We start from the raw sequence: 24024 nt of genomic DNA, 5'->3' as shown, positions 1-24024 counted from the left end.
ACACAGACACAGACACACACACGCACACGCACACACGCGCATGTGTACCAAAATGTGTGCTCGCGTATGTATGCACTGAACACGATAGCAAAAATGCTTATTAGAGTTTTATTTATGCAATAACTAAACAAATTGATTGATATGTTTCTACTTTTTGCTCTTGTACAAAAACAAAAAAAAAAAAAACACTCTGAAAATCAACAACGAATATAATCGAAAAACAAAACATTGCTTGCCTTGCCACTATAAAATACAACAACAACAACAACAACAACAATACGGACAATTTGAATTCGATGCTGAAACCAAAAATTAATGCTGCAAAAACAAATACCGATTGGAAACCCAACTGCACTGATCACCTTTGCCTGCACCTTTTGCAACCAACCAATCAACCACCCAATCAATCTTTCAACAACTACACTTGACACAATCAATGAATGAATGCGCAACAACAATATTAACAACAACAACAACCAATCCAACTTAACTGTAAACCCAACAAACAACCAACAACTTTTCTTAATTTCTCTTATCCTTCTGTACTGTTCTGTCAAATCTATTAACTGAACGAAACCAATGCAAACCCAAACAACCTGCCTGCCATTTAATGCCATCGATCGATCTGTCACCACCAACAACACCACCACCACCTCCACCAACTTCTATCAACCTGTCCAACCTGTCAATTCGCCAATTCTTCAAACCCGCCAATTGCCTCTGCATCCCGCCCAATGCATCCATTACAAAAAAAAAAAAAAAAAAAAAAAAAAAAAAAATCGAAAACGTCACCCTCCCAGGTATTCCCCAAAGCGCCCAAGCTACAAGCTAGCCAGGCAACACTCGCCCGCCAGGACACCATCGATGAGGGCGGCGAGGTTGACTCCTCGCCACCTAGTCGGGACAGTCGGGTGGTCATCGATGGCGCTGCTGCCACTTCAACAACAACAACAACAACAGCGCCGACTTCAACTATAGCCTCAGGTGCTATTACAGCTGGAGGAGGAGGAGCAGGAGGCGGAGGATTAGCAACAGTAGCAGCAGCATCAGCTGGAGGAGGAGCAGGTACTGTAGCTGCAACTGTTGGTGGCGCCGCCACTGCAGGTAGTGGCGTCAAGGATCGCAATCTGGCGATGGAGCGCGAACGTCAAATAGAGATGGCCAGTTCGCGGGCAACCACATCGGATACGTACGATACGGGACTGAGGGAGACGCCGCCCACGCTGGCACAGCGCGATCTCATTGCCACCGTGCTGGACATGAAGGTGGATGTGCGGCTCGAGCTGCAGCGCATGCAGCAGCGCATTGGACGCATCGAGGATCTGCTCGGTGAGCTGTGCAAGCGTCTGGCACCAGCGACACTGGATAGCAGTGGCCAGACAACGCCTGGCGACGAGATCTGTGCGGGTTGCGGCGCGGGCGGCGGCGGCATCGTTATCGTTACGCCGACAACAGCTACAGCATCAGCGGGCTTGGCAATGGGAACGGCCACAACGCCAGTGGACACTGTGATAACCATCTCATCGCCGACAGCCGACAGTGGCACATCAGCAGCAGCAGCAGCAGCAGCAACAACAACAGCAATTGCAACAGGATCAGCGAACGCTGGCGCTGGCAGCGGTCTACTAAATCCATGCGTCCAAGTCGTGTCGAGCGCGGGAGGCAACGGCCTGGGGCCGCTGATGCTCAAAAAGCGACGCTCGAAGAGCAGGAAAGCACCGGCGCCTCCTAAGCAGGCAACTGTGACTGGATCTGGTATGACAAGCGTGACAGCGTCAGCGAGTCCAGCAACAGCTGCCGCTGCGGCTGAGCTGCTACATCTCCGTTTGCTCGAGGAGGACTTCAGCGCCGCACAGTTAAGCGGCAGTGTGGCCGGCACGCCAACAACAGCAGCAGCAACAGCAGCAGCAGCAGCTGTAGCAACAACGGCGAGCACAACGCCGCCAACGACGCCGACAACAGCAGCAGGAGCAAGTGGAGCAGCACCAGCATCTGCAGCAGCAACAACAACAGCAACAAGCGCAACAACAACGCCAACGGGCAGCGGGCGAAGCGTAAGAAGAGAGTTCCTCTAGCCCAAGATAATGGTGCGCCATCAGTCGGCGGATAGCAGCAGCTTCGAGCAATAATAATAACAATACTCGGCCAGACTGAGCCGCGTCAAGGCTGAGCGTCAAGGCCAAGGCCATTCTGAGTAACGACTACACATACACGCTTAGCTAGTCTATCTACAGATATATATATATAAGTACTTATATATATGCGTATATATGTATGTATGTATGTGTATACACTGTACATGCAATTGTAACTAATTTAAGCTATACATACGCTCTCTCCCTCCCTCTCTCTCTGTCTTTCTCTATATATGTATATATATATATATATATATATATACGCTATTTACAAAACTACACGCTACCTTGACTCTATCTCGCTTTCTTCGTCTTGTCCATACAAACAGCCTCTCTCTCTCTCTCTCTCTCTCTCTCTTTCTCTTTCTCTCCTTATATATATCTCGTTCTTTTTATAACGATAACCATTGAAGCTACCCTCTCTATCTCTTTCTCTCTCTCTCTCTGTCTCTGTCTCTGTCTCTACCATCAACTCTGTGTGTCCCTGTTTACCGGGCAACATTTGCCAACGGTACAAAGTTTCAAGCACTCAATGTATTTTGTAGAAAAGGAGCCCATTCGCGGAAGGCTCGGATATGATTATGATTAAGGCATACAACATACTGCTTACGAATTTGCTATTTAATGCAATTATTTACCTTTATATACGAACAATATTATACATAGATCAACTGAGACAAACTAACTAGATATTTCTATACACACACACACACACGCATACATATGTAAATGAAGATTTTTGTGATAAAACACTAAGGAGGCAGGAGCAGAAACCAAAGCAGTTAAAGCCAGTGAATTTTACATACTCCTACTCTAGTAGTAGAAAAATAAGACAGGAGAAAAAGAGATGAGCCGAAAAGTCAGCTCCATTTAGAGCCGATCCCAGCTGAATCTTTTTTTTATAGTGTGCATACCAAAGTTAATAAAAAACTACTACATTTTCAATTCCATTTCAAAATCCATGCCACAGAAATAATCGAATAGTCTACCTGAAGTAAAATCGAGTGAAGCAGATTATTTGTAGAATACTTTTAGGAGCATCATATTTAAAAAAGTACAGCGTTCATGGGATTCTTTATTTGTATGAATTGTTTTCACAATGTATTCGATATAGTTTCCAAAAAATTGAATTCTTAATAATTCTTGGGCTACATTTTAAATTTAAAATCAATCGATTAGCTTGTTTTTTAGGCTGACAATGCACTGATATGGTAATGAGAGTTGCGAAGCCTGTACTTGAGCGATCTAGTTATAAATTCGATGATTACTCATCGGCAGGAGGTTTTCTTTTCTATTCACATAGTCCCATGGAGCCATAGGAAGTAGTGTTCGATGCTTGGGCTTAGTTAGTTGGTTAGTTCGGTGCCCACGTCGCTTGGTGCATATACATACATATATATGTATAGTCATAAAACCCGTCCTGTCCTAACATATACTGCTTGAGCACTAGCTATACTTTAAGTAGACAGCAGCAGCAAACTAAACAAACTACAAACATATACGAAGATCCCAGCCACAATAGCAAAATACGAGACAAAGACACCAAAATGATGCCGCAAAACAAAACGACAATCGACATACCTTAAAAAACAAAAAAAAAAACAAAAAATACAACAGAGAAAAAATTTATTTAACAGCAATTATGTATAACGAGATACAATTGTATATATATACAAAGTACTTGTGTATGTCTACATACTTATATACATGTGTACATATTTATACCTAAAACAAAAAACACAAATGACAAAAAAAAACGCTGTAAATATATTTAAATTAAATTCAAAAGGCAGGCAAATTAAATTTATGAAATACGAATAAGTGTTATTTAAAATTCCAATTGTTTAACACACCTACACACACCTACACACATGCAAAACATACTTTGTGATAAAAAAAGAGAAATAATAATTTTATAGCTTATAATATTATTTAGGCTCGCATCAAATAAAAGGCTTGCAACTGCATATAGTTTATGAAATACATTCAGTAGCTAATTATGAACCCAATGCTGAACCCCGTTTGAAAAAGTTACAAAATAAATATATGTATATATGGATGTATGTATGGACAACATTTATTTATTATATACTCAAAACATGCATATATACATATGTAAATATAAAATACATAAAACATGTACATATATATCGCAAAGGTTTCATTAAAATTTAAGTCGCTTGCGAACAAAGTTTTGTTTGCCCACTTGATTGATTCATTATTATTATTAAATCGAGTACTTAATTTAGTTCATTTCTAGTTAGATCGTTATTAGACAGTGGCTAGGAAACTCCTTAACCACACACACAAAAATACAACACATACAGATGTGTATATGTAAAGCAATACAAACTATTGTCTTCCCGGAACAAACTACTCACTCGAGATATGTGTGGGATTCGCAGAGAGTTAGTTTTACTTAGTTGTACTTTGTACTTGATCTGGCTCACAAAATACTATTAACACATCAGAGAGCTGCATCGATCATGAACGATCAACACTCGGACACTCACGTGTCGAGCGGATACGAGTAGGATTGTAAATCGATATCGATAAGCGAATACCGAGTTATCGTTGCAAATCTCTGTTATACATAGCTCAAGTTCTTGTTGAGATTCTTTGTTTGGCTAATCTATCCATCGCAAGCACCGCTATCAACTATAGACTAGCAAACTTTGGTTCGCCAGCAAACCGAAAAGCAATTCAAGTGGTATTATCACAACATGATGTTAATTATTTATGTACATAACATATACATATACATAGATTTGAATTATTCACACACACACACACAGGCACACTCACACTCCCACTCACATAACGATATATTCCTTCGAAAGTTTTGATAATAATGATATAAAATAACGAAATAGTTACAAAAATTTGTTGCATATGTTTAGAATATATATAGTATATATGACATAATATATATATACATATATATATACATAGAGAAGCTAGCAGCAGGCTCATTGTACATAGTGAAGGAATTAAGAAGTATAGTTCTAGTTATACGTTTTTTTTCATAGTAGGTACTTCAAATTGAACAAAACTACGCGTTTAGCTTAGGGGGCACAGTCAAATGGCAAATTGAATGACTCAACTAACTATAAAGCATAATTATAATAATAATAATAATAATAATAATAATAATAGTTTACATTATACATGTAGTATTTGGCATATGCGAGATAATACCAAACGATACGAGTTTGAGTATAGAGCGAGTGCTTACCTACCTTTATATAGTATATATACATACATATATGTATGAGGCATATGACTAGCGGTACTAGAGTTAACTGTTTGATAGTTTTCAAAACTTTGTTCAACTGACTTTTGCATACAATATGATGGAAAACAAAAAGAAAAACAACAAAAAAAAAAACACAAAAAAAAACCAAAATATTAATGATAAACAAAGAATAAAGACATTAAGTAAGATTAACAGTGTTCGCCCCACGCTTCCGCTTTCAGCCCATTACTCGCAGCGGAACGAATTTTAAATGATCGATTATGGTTTTTTTATGATGTTAAATTTTTTTGAATTGGTTGTTGTCATCTTTTGTAGACTTTAGTGCTAACTACACAGAGCCTTATACATTTTCGAATGAACAAATAACCAAATACACGAATTACAAATAATAAAAAAAATTATTACCTACAAACAAAAAATTAAAAAAAAGGTGCAATTACAATTTATAGGTCTAGCTAAATGAGAGCGACAATTAGTCAAAATTTATATGGATAAGAAAATTTATATTGATAAGATATTTATATATACTTATATATATAGCAGCAAAAATACGGAGGAATTGCGAATTTCACAAACAAAACGAATAACTCAAAGTCGAAGAATCATTGTCAGGCTTAAGCCCAACTAAATACTCATAAAAACTAAAACTAGTACAGCAGCATAGCGTATGCGATGCCTATGATGAATTTTTGCCAGAGATCGAATGTATATATGTACACACACATTATACACAGCTATATATATACAATACATACATATTTATGTATAAATATATTTAGATTTAGCTGCTTCAATCGCTTAGAAGCACCAAACTGAAAATAAAATACTTAATATACCACATACAAATGAACACATTAAAGCTTAAACCGACAAACACAATACATTAAAAACCAAAAATCAAGGAAAATAACTTAAAAAGCTTTTATACGCCAGATTTTTTTTTATAAGCAAAATCATAAAATACTAAAAAAAAAAACACATACAAATATTAATCTGATAAACAAATACAAAACAAAAAGGCAATTAACAAGTACTAAAAAAAAAAAAAAAAAAAATTAAACACGCCACTTAATTCATAAATATGTATACAAAAACTAAATGAATTGTAATTAAATTATTCAGATATACAAATTACAAAAAAAAAAAGCCTTAAACACTTGAGTACCAAATACACGCCCCATTTTTTGTAAAGCCCACTGCAAAACACTTTTGGCAAGCAAAGCTAAAAAGCTACAAAATAAACAAAAATAGAAAGAAAATACTCAAAATACCAAGCGTTATGCTCTAGATACTAGTTTCTAGTCTCTAGACAAAAAAGAACCAAAATTTTACAAAAACCAAAAAAAAAAAAACAAAATCAAAAACCAAAAATAAATAAAAGCAAAACCGCAACTTAAAATGAAAACCAAACCAATGAAAACAATATTTAACATTTTCCACCAATTTGAGGAGCATAGTTGAGATATATATATATGTATATATTTATATATATATATATGTATATATACAACACTATATACAAAAATTTGTACAACGGATTCATGCAAATGATCTCGAACACACACCCTTTGTTTTCCAATTTCAAAATGCTGCCCATTTATATACTTACGAGCTAATTAACAGCAAACAATAAGCAAATTATTACACAGAAGTGCTCGTATAGAGAGTACACGACTAGAAGATACCCTGTACCCAGTCCTAACAAACATACTTTAGGTCTGCCAGAATGCACTCAAAATTGCATATAAATTTAATTGAATGAGTTATGTCGAACTGGCCCTGAAGCGAACAGACCCGAATGCCACAGAAAGTAGAATTTACTTGACTGAAATGCCAACATTTGTATGTGGGTGGGCAGAAAGAAGGCGGCATTCCTGATTTTTTATACGCCACATGAAAAGCCCTTCTTTGAGTCATTTTTGTACAGTTCTAATGACTTTTCTATGATTATTATTATTGCAGTTTTTCGAATGCACGTTGTAATCCCTTAGACACAAGGAAAATATTTAGGGTCAAATTTCTATGCTGATTATCATCGCCAGGCTTTGAGCTCCTTTTGACCATTTAAAACAGAAATCAGGTCAAAGCCAATTACTCGGCGATTTTATCATTAATTGAACACAACTTGAGCACTATTATTTTATAAGTTCGAGGCTAATTAACTTACCATGAGTTGAAAACGACGAGGCATACTGATTTTAAGACCCACGTCAAATTATTACTAATGCTCTCCCGAGCTACTCTCAGCAGTTGTATTATTTATTATTTATCATTACGTCTATTCGCAATGCTTATGTACATTGGCGTGAAAATGTACTTACCTATGGATTTATTTACACTGTATAAAAGATATTACGGAATTTGTGATCTACTAAATGCATTTGTTTGTTTCCCTATTTATTTGTTGCCTTGTGCTCTTCTTGGCAGTGCAATAAAAGCAGTTAGCAGCCAAGTTGTTATTTTCTTTTTGCCTTTTCAACCATTTCAGCTCACTTAATGCTTTGCTGTATCCGTTTATTTCAATCAGTTCCGTATGTTCAGACGGACGGACAGACGGTTATTGTTCGCCTGTTATGCTGATTTATAGGATCGGAATTACTTCCTGTTGCCTGTTACATACATTTGCACAACTTCGTATTACCGATTTTAGCAAATTTTTAATGGGTACAGGGTATAGAAAAGGTACATTTCAAAAATAGTTCATTCATATAATAAATTTTGTTTTTTTTTTTCGTTCATTGGCCCAGAAACTGGCAAAACAAAAAATATATATATATTTACAGCTACATATTTAGGTAGTCGATAAACCGCAAAATGCTTGAACCGATCAAAGCTGAACTTATGAAACACTGATTAAAAAATACATCTGTTATTCAAAAATAGAAAAACAAAAATACCAAAAATTAAAAGACCCTTTATAAAATATAGTTGTAAAATTTATTTGAAAAAAAAAACTCAATTAAATATTGCTGTAATTAATGTGTATAGTAAACTAATTATTATGACATTGATATTAACACACAAAAAAACATTCATGTTAAAGAGTCTTTGACTATGTTGGAAAAGATAAAAGATACTACTGCATTCATATGGAGAAATATTAAAACACATTTATCACAGCAAAAAATATGCAGAGCAAGTCTAAAATGATGCAAATGATTTGATTAAAGAAAAAAAAAACAAAGCAAAACATAAAAAAGAATACAATGACAAAATAAAAAAAAAATACAGAATACATACATGTTTTTAAGAACAATTTCGTTTTTTATTGCTCAAAAGTTTGGGAGGTTCTTTCTACTTGGTACGTTAGTATTTTTTTCAGAATTCAATCTTTTTGGTAAAAACTAATCGAATTGAGTTTCAGGGTGATTCTAAATGAAACAAATATCGTAAATAAGTTTTGTCTAACATTTGAGTTCCTTAATTTTTTATTAGCATAATGAAGAAAAAAAGATATAATTAAAACATTTATAGTAATTTGTGTGATTGCATTTTTATATTTATTGTTTTATTAAATTACATTTGGGTCTTTATTTACCTCCTTTGGGATGTTTTTTTTGTTTTTTTTTGTTTTGGTGTTGTCACATTTATAATAAATAAATAATTTAGGTACAATAATTTTTCGAGTATTACAAATAATATTGCATATATGTATGTAGATAATTGTCACATTTCAATAATATCAATCAATTCACATCTAGAATAAATGCGATCATTTTCCGCAACCTTTATTTTCAATCCTACTTAAAAGTACGTGACTGTATGTGTGTGTGTGTGTGTGAGTGTGTGTGTGAATATATTAATATTTATGACAGTGTGTTTTGTATGAATGTGTACAATTAACTTTATAAAAAAATTAAACAAATGCTGATTAGATTACAATTACAATTACAATAAATAAATAAGTTCATTTCACACACACATATAGCTAAAATTGCATCTTTCGAATTACACATATAATATTTAAAAAAAAAAAAGTGAATTTACATACATACATATGTATATATATATATATTTATTTAATGTCTAATTGTGGAAAGCTTTCCATATATATATATATATATACATATAAATATATATATATATGCAAATGGGTCTACGGGTCGTTCGGCTGCCACTCGGCACCATCCCCGACGCTGCGCTGCGCCGCCTCCACATCACCGGTTGCCGACTGCAGTTCCGTTGGCGATTCTCGATCCTCGATCGGTAGTTTCACTTCCAACTGTTGCTAAAAGGTTTGGGCATTGCGACAGACGCCACAGCCCAAAGCGAACTCCTCACCGGTGGGCGGATGCATTACGTGCAGCGGACACTCGTCGCCCAGCAGTTGCTTGGCCTTCGGTCCGGCGGGGCATTGGGGCAGCTTTGTCTTCGGTATGTTCGTCAGCCGTTGAAAATCATCGTGGCACGTGTCACAAAAGTGCGTGGTGCCAAAGCAAAAAAATACTGCCACCGAGCAGCAGTAACGGCATTTGTACTCGAGGAAATCGGTACCATGCTTGGGGCACATCTGGGCGCGCGCCACATCCGAACATCCGCCGCAGACGAGCTCCTCGGGATCAAACTTTTCACCAATTTCCGCATCGCAGCGCGCCTCGCCGCCATAGTAGGCCTTCTGGCATTTGAAGCACACATAATACGCATAGCGATCCATCGCCAGCTGTGTGACATCCTTGCTACTATCAGTGTCCTTGACCACGCCCTCATACTTGATACTGTTGGAAATAAATACTCTCTTTAAAGGATGTATATATATTATAGAAACTTAAAACTTACCGCATGAGCGCTTTGCGTTTGACATCTTGCTTGAGTCCATTGATGGGTTCCAGTATTTCGGCCAGCAGCGGATGCTGTATGTCTGCCTTGCAAATGGGGCACAGCGAGAAGCCGAAGGTGATGCGCGGTCCGCTCCAGCGTTTCTCCAGCACCGCCTTGCAGCAGTGATAATGAAACACATGACCGCACTCCAGCTGAGCAAATAAAGAGAGAGAGAGAGAGAGATGGATAGAGATTCATCTATTCAAATGTGACCAGACGCATCTTACGTGTATGGCTGGGGCACAGGAAACAGCCTCTACGAAACAGATCATGCACATGTCGTCGGCATCCTGGGTGAGCTTCGGATCGCGCAGCTCCTCGGCCAGCTCGTTCTCGCGCACATGACAGACATGTTGCAGACACGGCAGACATTTGCGCTCGCCGGTGACACCGCCGCAGGCATGGCCGCAGGGCTTTGTTTTGAGGCACGAGTTGGAGGCATACTCTTGGCACTGTGCATCGGCGCACACATTTCCAATCTCCAGCAGGCCCGAGTTGCCGGTGAGGCCACAAAAGCGACAGCGGCCTACAGCCTCCTGTGGTCCCGAAATAATAGTGTGGCTGCCATCGCGAAACTCCACCATGGCCTTCAGCGTCTTCGAATCGGCCAAGGCAAGAAGCCAAAAGAGTTTAGTGCGTCCGCAGGACTCGTGCAACTCCACACGTATGGCCTCCTCCTCTTCCTTGCACACCTTTAAAAGAAACCAAAAGGAAAATGATTGATTGAATTAACAGGTCGGTTGATTGATACAGTTTAATTAATTGTTCATTTTGATATTGACTGGTTGATTGAGTGAGTGAATAATAGACTCTTTGGTTGTAAGATTGATGATTTTTGTATGTTGGATTGATTGATTAACTAATTGATTGATTAACTAATTGATTGATCAACTAATTCGTTTGACTATTATTGGTTAATAGAATAATTAACCTATTGATAAAAAGAGTTTTGATGATTGATTAACTCGCTAGAGATGCATTAAGTGATTGATTGAATAGCTGCGTTGGCAGCAGCCAAAGTGTTTGATTGAGTGATTGAATAGCAGACTCATCGATATATTAATTAAATGACTGGTTGCTTGATTGATTGATTAAGTAAGTGATTGATCAACCGCTTATTATGATTATAACAGGCTACTCTGTCTGAGTTTTTGTTGATTGATTGTTAGACTAACTGCTGAATTGACTAACTGGCTCTGGATAGATTAGTACTTAAGTTAAAATTAAACGACTGATAAATGAATTAGTTGACTGATTGTTATATTTGCGTATTGACTTACCGTACGCTTGTGTGAGCGCGTCTTGCGATTGAGATGCAAAAAGCGATCGCAATCGCCACAGAGTGAACCGCATGTCTCGCATTGAATGATGGCCGCTGTTTCGCCATCGTCATGATTGGTGCACATGGGTCGTGTGTCGCAGAGTTTCGACCATTGCCCAGAGGAGAGCTTCTCAACATGATCCCGTTCCAGCACACAGAGACTAGCCAGCGCCAACCAGAGTGTCGCCGTCTTTGTACAATGCTCCGGCGTGCGATAGATCTCCTCGAGTCGTGTCAGATTCAGCACAGATTCAGCGATAGCAGCCTTGGTGATCTGTGACCACTTGTCACTCAGCTTGCCCTGCACACATGAAATTTGATTAGTTTACTTTAGTGAGTGATCGTATTCAACGACTTACGCTTGCCAGATCCCGTATGAGACCAATGATGCTCTCTGCCTGTTTGGTGGAGATAAGCCCGTTGAGGAACCAGCGCTGGTTCAGATTCCGTTTGGTCGTCTCCTTCTTCGGGGGCACTGGGTCAAAGCGAAAGGGATCATTCCCTATAATCGCTGCCGATCCATGCTCCGTTGTCATCGGCCGCGATCGCAGCAGCTGCACGGACAAATCCAGCGAGCTGCAGAGTCGAACAAAGGCGGGTGTTTTCTCCACCTGTCCGGACTTGGCCCCGCCACTTCCGGTGGCTGTATTCGCCGTGTTTGTCTTTACCTTGACCTGCAACTGCAGCGACTTGGCAATGACGGCCAGAAAGATGTCCAACAGTCCCAATCGACTCATATCAAAGTCACTGGCGCTCTGATGTGCAATGCTGTAATCGGCTGGCGGCAGCCGTTGTACGCCCAACAAGTCGGCAAAGCTCTCCGGCGTGATTTCGGGTAGAATGCGACGCAACAGTGCCGTCACCTGACGCTGAACACGATCGCTACCCGTATGCAGCAGTCCGAGCAGATCCCGCAGCAGGCCATGCTGCTGCGACAGATAGGAACGACCAACAACGCTGCCCGACAGCGCCAGCACCATGCTGAGCATCTCAAAGCAATAGGTGTCCGGTGCACGATTGCGTTCCGAGCTACTCTCGCCGGACGTGGCAACCGTCGCCGTTGTCGTCGATGTTGTTGGGATGACAACCGACGCTGTTGTCGTCGCTGTTGTTGCTGCTGTTGATGCGGGCGGTGATGCTTGATGCTTGAGCACATGCGTCAGATTGGCTAGTTCCCACTCCTCTTTGGCGCGCTGCGCCTCCTTCTTGATAGCGTGCACAATGTGGACAATCACCTGCTTCTGCAGATGCGACAATTTGCTGCGTGAGAACAAAATGCCGACCATGTGCTCGCGCAGATCCAGCGAATCGGCTAACATCGAATTGGCCGCATCCTGTGATGCAGATCCAGAGCCAGGTGCGCCCGTTGATGCGACAGTATCGCTCACATTGCTGATGAGCTTGCCAAAGACCTGTCCGGTGATCAGACGAAAGACGCGCAACGTTTCCGCCTCGCAGATTTGCTGTTGGATGCGTGCGGCATGCGCCAGACGCAAATTGGAACGTTGATGCTCAGCATGCTGTTGCTCCTCATTGCCAATACCGATACCGATGCCGATGCCAATGCCGATGCCCTGCTGATAGCTTGGCAGTCCAAGCAGTTTGATTTGACGCACACGCAGCGTATTCTCCGGTCCGTGCATTTCGAGGCGAAAGTGCGTGCAGCTCTCGTCGCTGATTTTGGCTGCAATCCAAATGCACGCCTTGGGATCCACATCCACAGATTTGATTAGATTCGTGTCGCCCAGGGATTGGCCCGCATAGAACACCACATTCAGCACCTTGTTCTGCAATTCAAATAAGACTTATGCTGTGAGCAAACAAATTCACCAACTTATCAAAACAAGTTCATGTCTATAGATAGTTATAGAGTAGGATAGATGGGCTACTTTCATTATCATCTGGCAACGTCTATACAGTTGATCAATTATTAATCTAGAAGAGCAGTAAACTTGAATCATGCAAATTATAGATGTACTTTTTCTTTGTGGATCTTCTTAAATAATTAACTATAATCATTTAATAATGTTAATTATTTTGATTACATCAAGTTAATTACAATTTAATTATTTATAAATTGGCAATAATCTAAAGTAAACTGCAAATTATGGATATACTGGAAAATATGTGCTCAAAAAATAATTCATTTTACTTTGTGGATCTTCTTAAATAATTAATAATCAATTAATAATTAATTATCCTTCCTCGGTGATTATCGCAATGAGCTAAACAACTTTATACAAATAAATTGTTACGATAGTTGACACAAATTACAAGTAAATCCAAATGCAAATCTGCTGATTTTTCATATAACAATTCCTATTTTCTCCTGAAAGTGTTAGCCCAATTTTTGTTACGCTTTGCAAATAGAAACTGAAAGATTTGACCGGCAAAATGTCGACCTAATTAACTGGTTACCCACCTGAATGTCGCGGCTATTGTCGATGTGAACGAGCACAAATTTGCAGGCATAGGTCAGCTTGCTCATGGACAGCTCAATGATCTTGCACTTGTTGCGATCCTCCTCGTCGCTCTCCCAGAATGTCTCCGTTGAGTTGTCCGTGAGAGATTCGGCCATGGCGGGTCGTGATGAGACGGTTACCTCGAACATGCCGGCTAGATCCGTGTAGGAGATGACCTTGCCACCAGGTGCGCTGCTGCCTGCGGCAATTTGATGCTGATTGCTGGCAGTTGCTATATTGTGCTCGGCATCGCAATGGGTCTCGCCAGCGGCGGCGGCAGCCAGCATTGTTGAGACGGCCATGGCATCATTTTGCTCATCCGACTTGGACAATATCTTGGAGATGTTGCCAAAGACATGCGAGCTATGCAGAAATTGATGGTCCGCCTGACGGAATCGAATGCCAAAGCACTGAATGGCCACACGCTGCAGCGGCGAACCGAGCGGCAAGTGCAACGTCAAATCAGCGACCGACTGCAGCAACACATGCAGCGACTGGGTAATCAAATGGGCGAAACGTCCACTGATCTGTGTATAGGCCACCGGATGTTCCAGCGCCGGTTCGCCGGCATCCTCATATTTGCCATCGATCAACTCGGCGCTGCCCTGCGCCAATGAGCTGACAAACCACCACATCAGATCGTGCAGACAAATGCCTTGGGTGACGCTGCGCAGCAGCCAGTTGAGCGCCTGCAGTGCATAGATGCGGCAGGTGGCAATCCGCAGGCTGCGACGCATTGCACCACGCAATCGTTCCAGCTCGTGCTTCTGCGTGATGAACGCCATCGCCGGTCGGGTGAGCAGTGCGCTATTCGGATCCGGTACGGGACTTCCGCTAATAGCTGACTGCTCCTTGTTGGAATCAGTGCCAGCGGCTGCGGCTGCGGCTGCTGATTTGGACTGCGGCTCATTTGCATTAGTTGTGTTGGTGGCATGCAGCACGGCAACGCTGGCGAGCAGCTTCTGTGGCACCAGGCGTCGCAGATGCTCCGACGGATAGCAAATGAGCAAGGAGCCATCGCCTTCGCTGGTCGAATTGTTCCGTCTCCGATAGACAACTTTCGGCTGTGCCTCCAATGGCAACACAACTACCGCTGATGCACCAGTTGCCGTTGTTTGGTGTTGCTGTTGTTGCTGCTGCTGCTGTTGTTGTTGTTGTTGGTGTTGATGTTGTTGTTGTGCCACAGCTGCCCAGCCTTGGCCCATGGAGTAGCTGCGATGGAACTTGGACAGTGTGCCGCCAGTGACAGTTGGCGCATTCGCCACCGATCCGGACATCATTTCATAGTTGTTCGGATCACATGACTCGTACGAGATCTCCGAAAGCGGCTGTTCGAATTCACAAATTACAAACAATAATCACAATTAGTAATAAATCTATTTTAAGGCATTCAATGCAATAATCTCAATAAATAAGATGTGATTTAACATTCAATTCATTCAATAAACAAGTATATTGAATGAAACGTGTAAAAAATATATTTATCCCTGCCCGCAATCAGGTACAGTGTTCAAATTGGCCGGCTGTGAAAGCGATAACATCGATTAATGTATATCGATAAAAACAATTGATGAACTGATGAACAACAGATTAATCTTTGCTATGAAAGCTGTTGGATATACATCTGTACTGCCAATGTTTATGCCAAGTTTCATCAGAATAGCTTCAAAATTGAAGGACTACTTTGAATAGGAATGGATAAGGGGACAAAGGGCGACTACTTTTAGGCGCCGGAGACGCCTCTTTTTTCGAATGAAGTTGTTTGTATTTGTGAAATCTTAAAATGGTAATGCTTAAAATAATAATTTAAGTAACAAAGAAGCTAATATAAGAAAACTTTTAAATAAATTTTAAGAAATACAAGCTTTGGTTTTTCGAAAGCGACAACATTCAATTTAAGAAAATTTCCTTTCTCAATCATAAAGTGAGGAACCCTTGGCGAATTTCTAATATTTACCACAATTTTTACTGTGAGTAGACGCCAGCTAATTGACTGGAAATTGCTGAAAACTTACCCGATCGAATCCATTCTCGTTGGCATTGGCGCCCAGGCCGAGCATCTCGTAGGGCAGATCCTCGTGGGCGGCGGTGCCGAGGCACTCGAGGCAGGCGAAGCTGTCGGGCGCCAGCCAAACGTTATCTGGCGTTGCCGGCGGCACGCCCACAAAGCTCTTGCGAAAGGGCGTAAACTTGCCGCTTAGACGACCAATGCGACTGCTCCGGGCAGACTCTGCCCGACTGGTGCTCGGCTTGCTGCTCAAATTGAGATCTTGCATGCCCAAATGCTGATGCTCGATAACCACCGGCATCGCCATCGATACCTGGTGCTGTTGCTGTTGCGGCGATCGCTTCTGGCTGCCAATGTTGCCAGCGGACTGCAGGCTGCTCGCCGACGTGGATGAGGAGGAGCACAGCTCCAGCAAAAAGGTCGCATTCTCTCGCATGGTCGTATAGACCTCCGAGTTGGCTATCAGCGTTGTCGTCTTCACACCAAACAGGTTCATTTCCGCTGCTGCAAGAGGGCACAAATCAAGTTTACAATTAAATTAAAAACAATCAAGTAAGAATCTAATAGTCGAGAGTGCTCGACTGGGGCAACTCTTGAATATACGATTTTCTTCTCTTCTCCAGTTTCTTAACCGATCTTGATGAAATTAAAAGCTATGTGGCTTTTATTGCCACCAATAAACGATTTATACAGATACCTATCTCGATTTTTATCAAAAATAAATACATATTCTTTATGGGATCGGAGATGATTCCTTCTGCATAAAAATAAATAAAACCTTAACATTTGTTTGCAATTATATATTCTAATCAGATTAATTATATGGCTTACATTGAAAGTTAAAATCAATTTATTCATGTCAAATTCTTCAATTTATTCATTTAAAAATTCCGACTCAAATCCAGATCTCGTGTCCATATCAATTATGTTTGGATATGGTAAAAACTCATTGACATTATTGAAATCAATCTATATATACATATATTTATATCGCTTGCTTATCGCTATTTTATCATTTAGCAGAAGAAAGAAAAGGGTCTGCAAGGGTCTGTAATCTTCGGCGTCTAATCTAAGCGTTCCTTCTTGCTTATCTGCTTGTCTGGCAAGCAATCCGCGATTGTAACAATTGCAAGAGGGTGAGGAAAAAAGGAGGTACTAGGAGGAGGTACTAGGAATGCATACCTGCATTGGCGGCTTGTTGAGCGACGCTGTTAATATTGTTGGCACTGCGACTGCTGGCGAGATACTTGTCGCGACAGGCGTCGCACATGAGGAACCAGCTGGAGGCGCCCTTGCCGCCCTCACCGCAATTGCCGGCCCAGCCCTCGCAGAAGATGCCCACCGAGTTGTAGCCCTTGCCCTTGGCGGACTTGCCGCAGCCGGGATGGGCGATTCGCATGTGATATGTGACGGGCATGGGCAGAAAGAGTTCACAGATTTCGCACCAGCTGCCGTCATCCTTTTTCTTGCGCTTGCACTTCTTGCTGGGATCCTTGGTGTCCGCACCAAGTTCACCAGACTTGCACTCCTTGCCATCGAGATCACCGTTGGCGTCACGACCACCTGGCGACAACAGACGCTGCTCCCGATGCTCGAGAGCATTCGATTGGACAATGTGAACGCAGCCGGCACAGATTTGCTCCCACAGATAAACCAAACAGCGCAACGCCGGCGGCAACACGCTAACCAGCTCCGGCAACGCGTGAAGCTTTTGCTGCTGCTGCTGCTGCTGTTGCTGCGATTGATCCTCGCCAGCAGCAGCAGCAGTGTGTGGTGCATTCTTACGATGCTTGCTGCGATTGTGCAGCGAGCTGTTGCCGCTCTTGGTGAGCGTTTCCAGCGTCGATGGACGTATATTGAGATAGTGACCGGCATTGGCCACCTCAACGGAATGGCGCTGTTGTGCCTTTTGTTCGCGGGACAGCTGCAATCGGCTGGCATCGTTTGCATCGCGTCGTGTCATCACAGTGGCGCCCTCCTTGGGCAACCCGGGATGAAACTTGAGGAAACTGGCACAGGCCATCGCATCGTGTACGACACCCTCATGCCAGAGGAGCGCTGCAAATACGGCACGTATGCTCTCCGCAAACGATGGCGGCATCGCTCGCTTTATGGGACCCATCATTGTGCTGCTGCTGCTGCTCCGTTTCGATGCGGCGCCACCAGTTGACGCCCCCGTTGCTGCCGAACTGCTGCCGGCCAAACTAACGCCAATTTGCAGTTCACTTTGCGTTTCGCTGCCGGCTGCTGTTGTGGTCGTTGTCGTTGTCGTTATTATCTGCAGCATACTGAGATCATCCTCCAACTGTGCCAGCTGCGACGATGCCGGCGGCGCTGGCAACGATGATTCCTGTGCACAGCCAAGTGCAGCATTGCGTCGCGGCGTATGCTTTGGTGTTGAAAGCAACGCTGCCGTCTGACTGGCCGTATAATTCATGCGTCGCAGACTGGCCACATCAAAGTCGGACTCGGCGGCGGCGGCGGCGACGGCGGCAGTGACGGCACTGCTCGTTTCCTGTTCGCGACTGTTGCCATTGCCGCGTGGCAGCGGCGACGCTTGCTCCTGAACGGCACCCATAACGCGCACCAAATCACGCACAGACACCGAGGCGGCGGACTGCGAGGCCGTTGCTGGAGCCGTGGCGGCTGCTGATGCTGCTGCTCCTGCTGCTGCTGCTGGCTGGGTGGCCGGATCGAGGGCATCGCCCTTGAACCACTTTTGCAACGCCTGCAATTTGATGGCGCCGCCGCCCACAACGCCCGCAATGGCCGAGCCCAAATTGCCGGGCAACAATTCGGCGGTGGACGCCAGCGAACTATCCGCCTCTGGTTGCAATTCGACGGATTTAATGGGCAGCAGAAACGGATTTGTGGATGCAGATGCGGTTGCTGAAACTGCTCCTGCTGCTGCTGCTGCAGCTCCAGCTCCAGCTGCTGCTCCTGGTCCTGGTCCCGCTACTCCTGCTGCGGGCAACTCAAAGATTTTGCGCTCTGTGGGCGATTTGACGTATTTACTGGGACTGCTGGGACCGGGACTGGTGGCGGGACTGTCGGCAGCACTGCCGCAGGGACTCGTCGCTGATGGCGCCGCATCCAACGGTTCACCGGCACCAGCACCAGTAGCAACACCAGCACCAGCAGCAGCAGCAGCTGCCTTGGCGCGTGCCTTGCTACCATTTTCCGTCACCGGCTGGAGGAGAGTGCGAGCGAGATGCTGATTGAATTGCAGGCACCAGGCTTCCGTTGGATACCAGCCCATGGTGCAGTGCTGGCGTATGGATTCCGTGGACAGACGCAGCCAGATGCCGTCATCGTTCTCGATCTCATCGATGAACGTTATGATGCCGCCCAGCCGCACAACGCCCACCTGCTCCGATTGCAGTGTCGGATGCGAGCGTATCCGCAGTCCGGCACTGTGGCGTGCCTGAAAGCGGCGCAACTTGCTCGGCGCCTGCGGACGACGTGCCGCATTCGAGCGTTGGGTGGGTGGCGGTAGGACGCCCTCTTTGACCTCGACGCGATAGACCTCCTCGAGTGGTATGCCATCGATGGTAACGGCCAGACAATAGCTGCCCACCGAATTGGGCGTCCAGTGGACACTGAATGTGCCATCCTCCATGTCCTGGGCGTGAAGCGTTTCCGTCGTTCGCGTCTGGATGGGACTGCTGAAGCGCAGCTCCTCGAACGAATAATTGGTGTAGGGCTTCATGAATGTGATCGCCTTGAAGCACATTTTCTCCTTGGTGGTCGCCTCATAGTTGAGACGTGGCGGCGGCGCCATTCCACCGAGCTGGGCGCCCAAACCATGTCCGAACGTCGTATGGCTGCCAGCACTCTCCTCCGCATACGAGGTGCGTCGCATCTTTAGATTGCCGCCACCGTGAGAAACGCCACTGCGATCCGGGCCGGTGGGTATCGCCTTGATCTCCACCTTTAGCTCCGGCACCAGCACAGCATCGCCATACTGATCCCGTATGGTGACAGTCACCTGTGTGGGCCAACCATAGCGCAACGGTTCCGTTATCGTGTTCAGCTCACATCTGCAATTAAATACAAAACATAGCCGACTGAGTATCGATGCCCATCTAAGAATGCTACTGTCGAGAGAGCTCGACACGATTCTCTTCCGATCTGGATGTCATTTTTCAGTTGATCAATCTTATTTTTGGGTATATCCAACTAAAAACGACGTGCCTTTGAATCGATAGTTATCGATAAAGTAAAATTAACTTTATATTGAACTTGAATTCGAACTATCAATGACAGATATTTGTGGAATGAAAAACTTGATTTGTTTGATGTGCAAATCATTTGTAAGTAATACATAAATACTTTGAAGTTCTGAAACTAAGAACTAGCTGATTTAGCATATCTGGTTATTGTTGAATAACATTTATGGGAAATTTGTAAATCAAAAATGTTCAATTCTCATTGCTATTTTCAAAACTCTGCTGGGGTCTCTAAAGGAATAGTTATTATAATAAGTTGAATTTGGCTTACTTATTGGGATCGAGTCGCGACTCCGGCTGCAGCCAGGCGGCCAAGCGAGCTCCCGATGAGCCCGGTGCCCCGCTAATGAAATCCTTGAGAAACTGTCGTTCATTCGACTGCGAACTGCAAGGAGAAGAAAATAACCATAAATTAATCAATTTAAAAAAAAATGTTTAACGAATAGAAATCGAGCTTGAAAGAATGCATTGCTTAAAAATTGATATTTATTGCAATTTTAGAGCAATCGATGATTCAACAAACTTATCCAAATTATGGCTTAGCAAAGCACAAGTTCATATTCAATTTTGAGTCTATTACTTTTATAATCTCTTATATCGATTCAAGAATATTATATATATATATATGAATATGTATAAATTGTGAGCATGACTGGGTTGGGTGGGTATCTGTAAGGAAGGGGGACACCAGGAAGCGAAGTCGACTCCTTCCAGAGAAGATATAGTTGAAGCATAATAAAACTTGTAACGAGTGATATGCAGATATCTTGGTAAATAATAATAAACAAGGGATATATATATATATATATATATACGTTATAGAGTCGGAGACGTGTCCTTCAATGCGTTAAACACGTCACGGCAAAATTATAATGCTCTCTGCAAGGTTATTAAAAACAAACCAAAAAAAGACCTGAGCCCTTCCACCCTCAATAATCGGATCAGATCTAATTTAAAACGAACTGTGTGAAGTCCAATCAGAGAGCATCAAGCAGCATCAAAGGCTGCCCGACACGTCTGTTCCGGTTCTCGCTCTGACTGTCTCTCTGTCTCTCTCTCTCTCTCTCTCACACACACAGTCGCACACTTTCCCACACTCCTGGCCCAGAGGGTTTGACCAAAGGTCACGTCCGAGCGTTTAAGTTGTGGGTCAGGCAACGGGATGGGCAGGCGGAAAGAGCACGTACCGGTCCCTTTTTCACAGCAGGTGACTAAGCCCGCAGCTTTTCTTGCTCTCGCTCTCGCTCTCTCTCTCTCTCTCTCTCTCTCCCTCTCTCTCTCTGTCTGTCCCTCGCTCTCTGTCTCCCTCTCGCGCATGTTTAAATTAGCTGCAGACAAGCACGCACGTGTAGCACTTAGTAGAAAGATAACACACACGATTTTGGAAACAAACATGTGGTAGATACGGCAAATGATGATATATTCACTTAGGGGTTTTCCGATTTAAATTACATACATACATACATACATACATACATATATATGTATGAATAAGCATATATGTATGAATAAGCAGACTCCGCTATTTGCCAAAATCGTAGACTAAATAAACAATAAGTTTGTTCGACTTTCAATCGGAATCTCAAATCTGTACACCTGAAAACTTAAGGCAATTTTTGTAATTGCTGGTAGAGATTTTTTATGCAGTCGATAATTCTATAACCTAGAAAATGTGTCCAACAACAAGAATTAACAATAAATATTCCATTTTTTTCATTTTTGACATTTGTAATTGTTTTGAAGTTTTGATTTCCGTGGTATTGTGAACATATTTAGATATACTTAATCATAAATATATCTACAATGAACGTGTGTGTGTGTGTGTGTGTGTGTGTGTGGGGAGGCAACAGTGAAGTGTGTGTCAAAGTGAAGGGCGCGCAGAGTGGCAGAGTGGCAGAGACAGAGGCAGGGACAGGGGCAGGCGCACTAATGACGGCTCTTACCCACAACTCAGGCCAAATGCTTTGCTGTATGAAAGGGGGCAAAAACTGGGAAAGCAAACAAACCGCGTACATTTACATAAAAAGCAAATAAAACAATACCAAAAACGAAATGAAAATGAAAATGCGAATGAGAATGAGAATAAGAATAAAAGAATCTACTTTTCCAGTGAAATGAGCAGCTACACACAAAAAGGTAAGCCACACGTCTGTCTGTGTGTGTGTGTGTGTGGTATGTGTGTATGTGTGTGCGACCCCCTTGCCCCAAAAAACGCAAAGCGGCAAACACGTAAACAAAACAATAACAGCAACCAACTGTGGCGAGTATTTACCTGTGTGTGTCTCTGTGTGTGTGCCTGCCTCTGTGTGTGTGTGTGTGCTACCTGTGGGAAACACGTTTACACTCATACATACATACATATAGAGATATATATGTATTTACTTCCATTGAACGCAATGCGCGTGGAGCTAGACTCAGACTCAGACTCAGACTCGGACCCAGACCCAGACCGAGACCCAGACCCGGACATGGACCCTAAGCCACAGTTGCAGTTACCTCAAGCCCGACCCCCGGGGATCCAGATCCGAAGCCCAAATGACGCGCTGTCGTGCAGCAGCAGTGAAGCAAAAACAAAAAAACAAAAAACACATAGCAACAAAAAAAAATAATGAAACCAAGAACAGCAAGTTGCAGGTTGCCACAACTCATTCATTCATTCATTCAACATACTGCGGCAGAAACAATACCCAGCTGAACTTGACAGCATGACGAGTAGCACCACAAAATCATGAACTTTTCGACTATGATTCCCAAATGAATGCTTTACATAAATATATAAATATTTTATGTGTATTTATTTAAATTATTTAATTATTGAAAATTTAAATTTAAATTAAGAAAATAATAAATATTTATAAGATTTCAGGGAATAGTTAAATGCAAAATAGTTCAACATTTGTTGCCTGTACTGTAGGAAAATCCCAGTAAAACATAATCAGTCCAAAACTATTATTTGTTATCTTCTATTGCCAAATTGCTGCTTGCCTCTTTGTTCATAGGAATATAATAAATAAGAAATTTATTTATTATATCTTTTATGAGTCTGCCTGACGAATGAAATTATGCTTAATTCGTTACTGATTTCATGCCTTCTTTCATATGACTGACTAACGCTGCGATGCCCCCCCCAAATAAGTTAAGTGTGTGTGAGTGTGTGTGTGTGTGTGTGTGTACATAAGATATCAATGCATTTATCGCACAATAAACTTTAGAAGTGAAATGGGGCAATAGCTGCAATGAACAATTGAAACGCTTGGTAACCAAAAATCACCGATTCAACGATCTAATAATTGATCAGTCCAGGCATACGCACACATACAGATACACATACTAGAATAGAGTGGGGGAGAAAAATAGGAACGGGGGGGCAGGGAAACAGCCCGCATTGACAGTTGGTACACTGGTGTATTTACACACGAGAGGGGGTGGAAGGGTCGCTCTACATCCGCTGCATCCATCGGGCATCGTGTGTCGTGTGTCGGATGGAAATGGAACGCAAATTGATTGCAAGTCGGACGCCCGACGACGCTCCACTTACCGCGGTGCAGTGAAGATGAGGATGGCAATGAGTCTCCTCTCTCGCTGTCTTTCACTGTCTCTAATAGCGGTAATTAAGTTAGAGGCGGGCATGTCACCCAATTGAAATAGCCACTCAAGCTACCCAAGAGCAACCCCAGGCTGTATTCATTCATTCATTCATTCATTCATTCATGGCATGCGTCGTTAAATCCTAAAAATAATACCGATTTATCTATTTGAACAATGGCATCGTGAACAGGCTGAAGTTGAAGCAAA

The 24024-nt window shown here is 42.6% G+C and overlaps 2 protein-coding genes across 2 annotated transcripts in view; one reads left to right on the top strand and one right to left on the bottom strand.

Annotated features, from left to right (window-relative positions):
* The window catches only part of LOC6565246 (potassium voltage-gated channel protein eag), a 43212-nt gene extending 39387 nt beyond the window's left edge, over positions 1-3825 (top strand). The window contains 1 exon segment of the mRNA XM_032738300.1: positions 801-3825. Coding sequence (XP_032594191.1) covers positions 801-2075 — 1275 coding nt within the window. The 3' untranslated portion in view covers positions 2076-3825.
* Positions 3826-9456: 5631 nt separating this feature from the next.
* LOC6565248 (E3 ubiquitin-protein ligase highwire) overlaps positions 9457-24024 on the bottom strand; it is a 53999-nt gene continuing 39431 nt past the window's right edge. Inside the window, 9 exon segments of the mRNA XM_032737903.2 lie at positions 9457-10106; positions 10168-10361; positions 10437-10901; positions 11490-11831; positions 11890-13317; positions 13953-15320; positions 16008-16504; positions 17183-20040; positions 20501-20614. Of these exon segments, the coding sequence (XP_032593794.1) occupies positions 9620-10106; positions 10168-10361; positions 10437-10901; positions 11490-11831; positions 11890-13317; positions 13953-15320; positions 16008-16504; positions 17183-20040; positions 20501-20614 (7753 nt within the window). The 3' untranslated portion in view covers positions 9457-9619.

Source organism: Drosophila grimshawi, unplaced genomic scaffold, assembly GCF_018153295.1.
Source record: "Drosophila grimshawi isolate 15287-2541.00 unplaced genomic scaffold, ASM1815329v1 contig_848, whole genome shotgun sequence".
NCBI classification, from domain to species: domain Eukaryota; kingdom Metazoa; phylum Arthropoda; class Insecta; order Diptera; family Drosophilidae; genus Drosophila; species Drosophila grimshawi.
The sequence above is the reverse complement of the archived record's forward strand: the minus strand, read 5'-3'. Positions and strand labels throughout refer to the sequence as shown.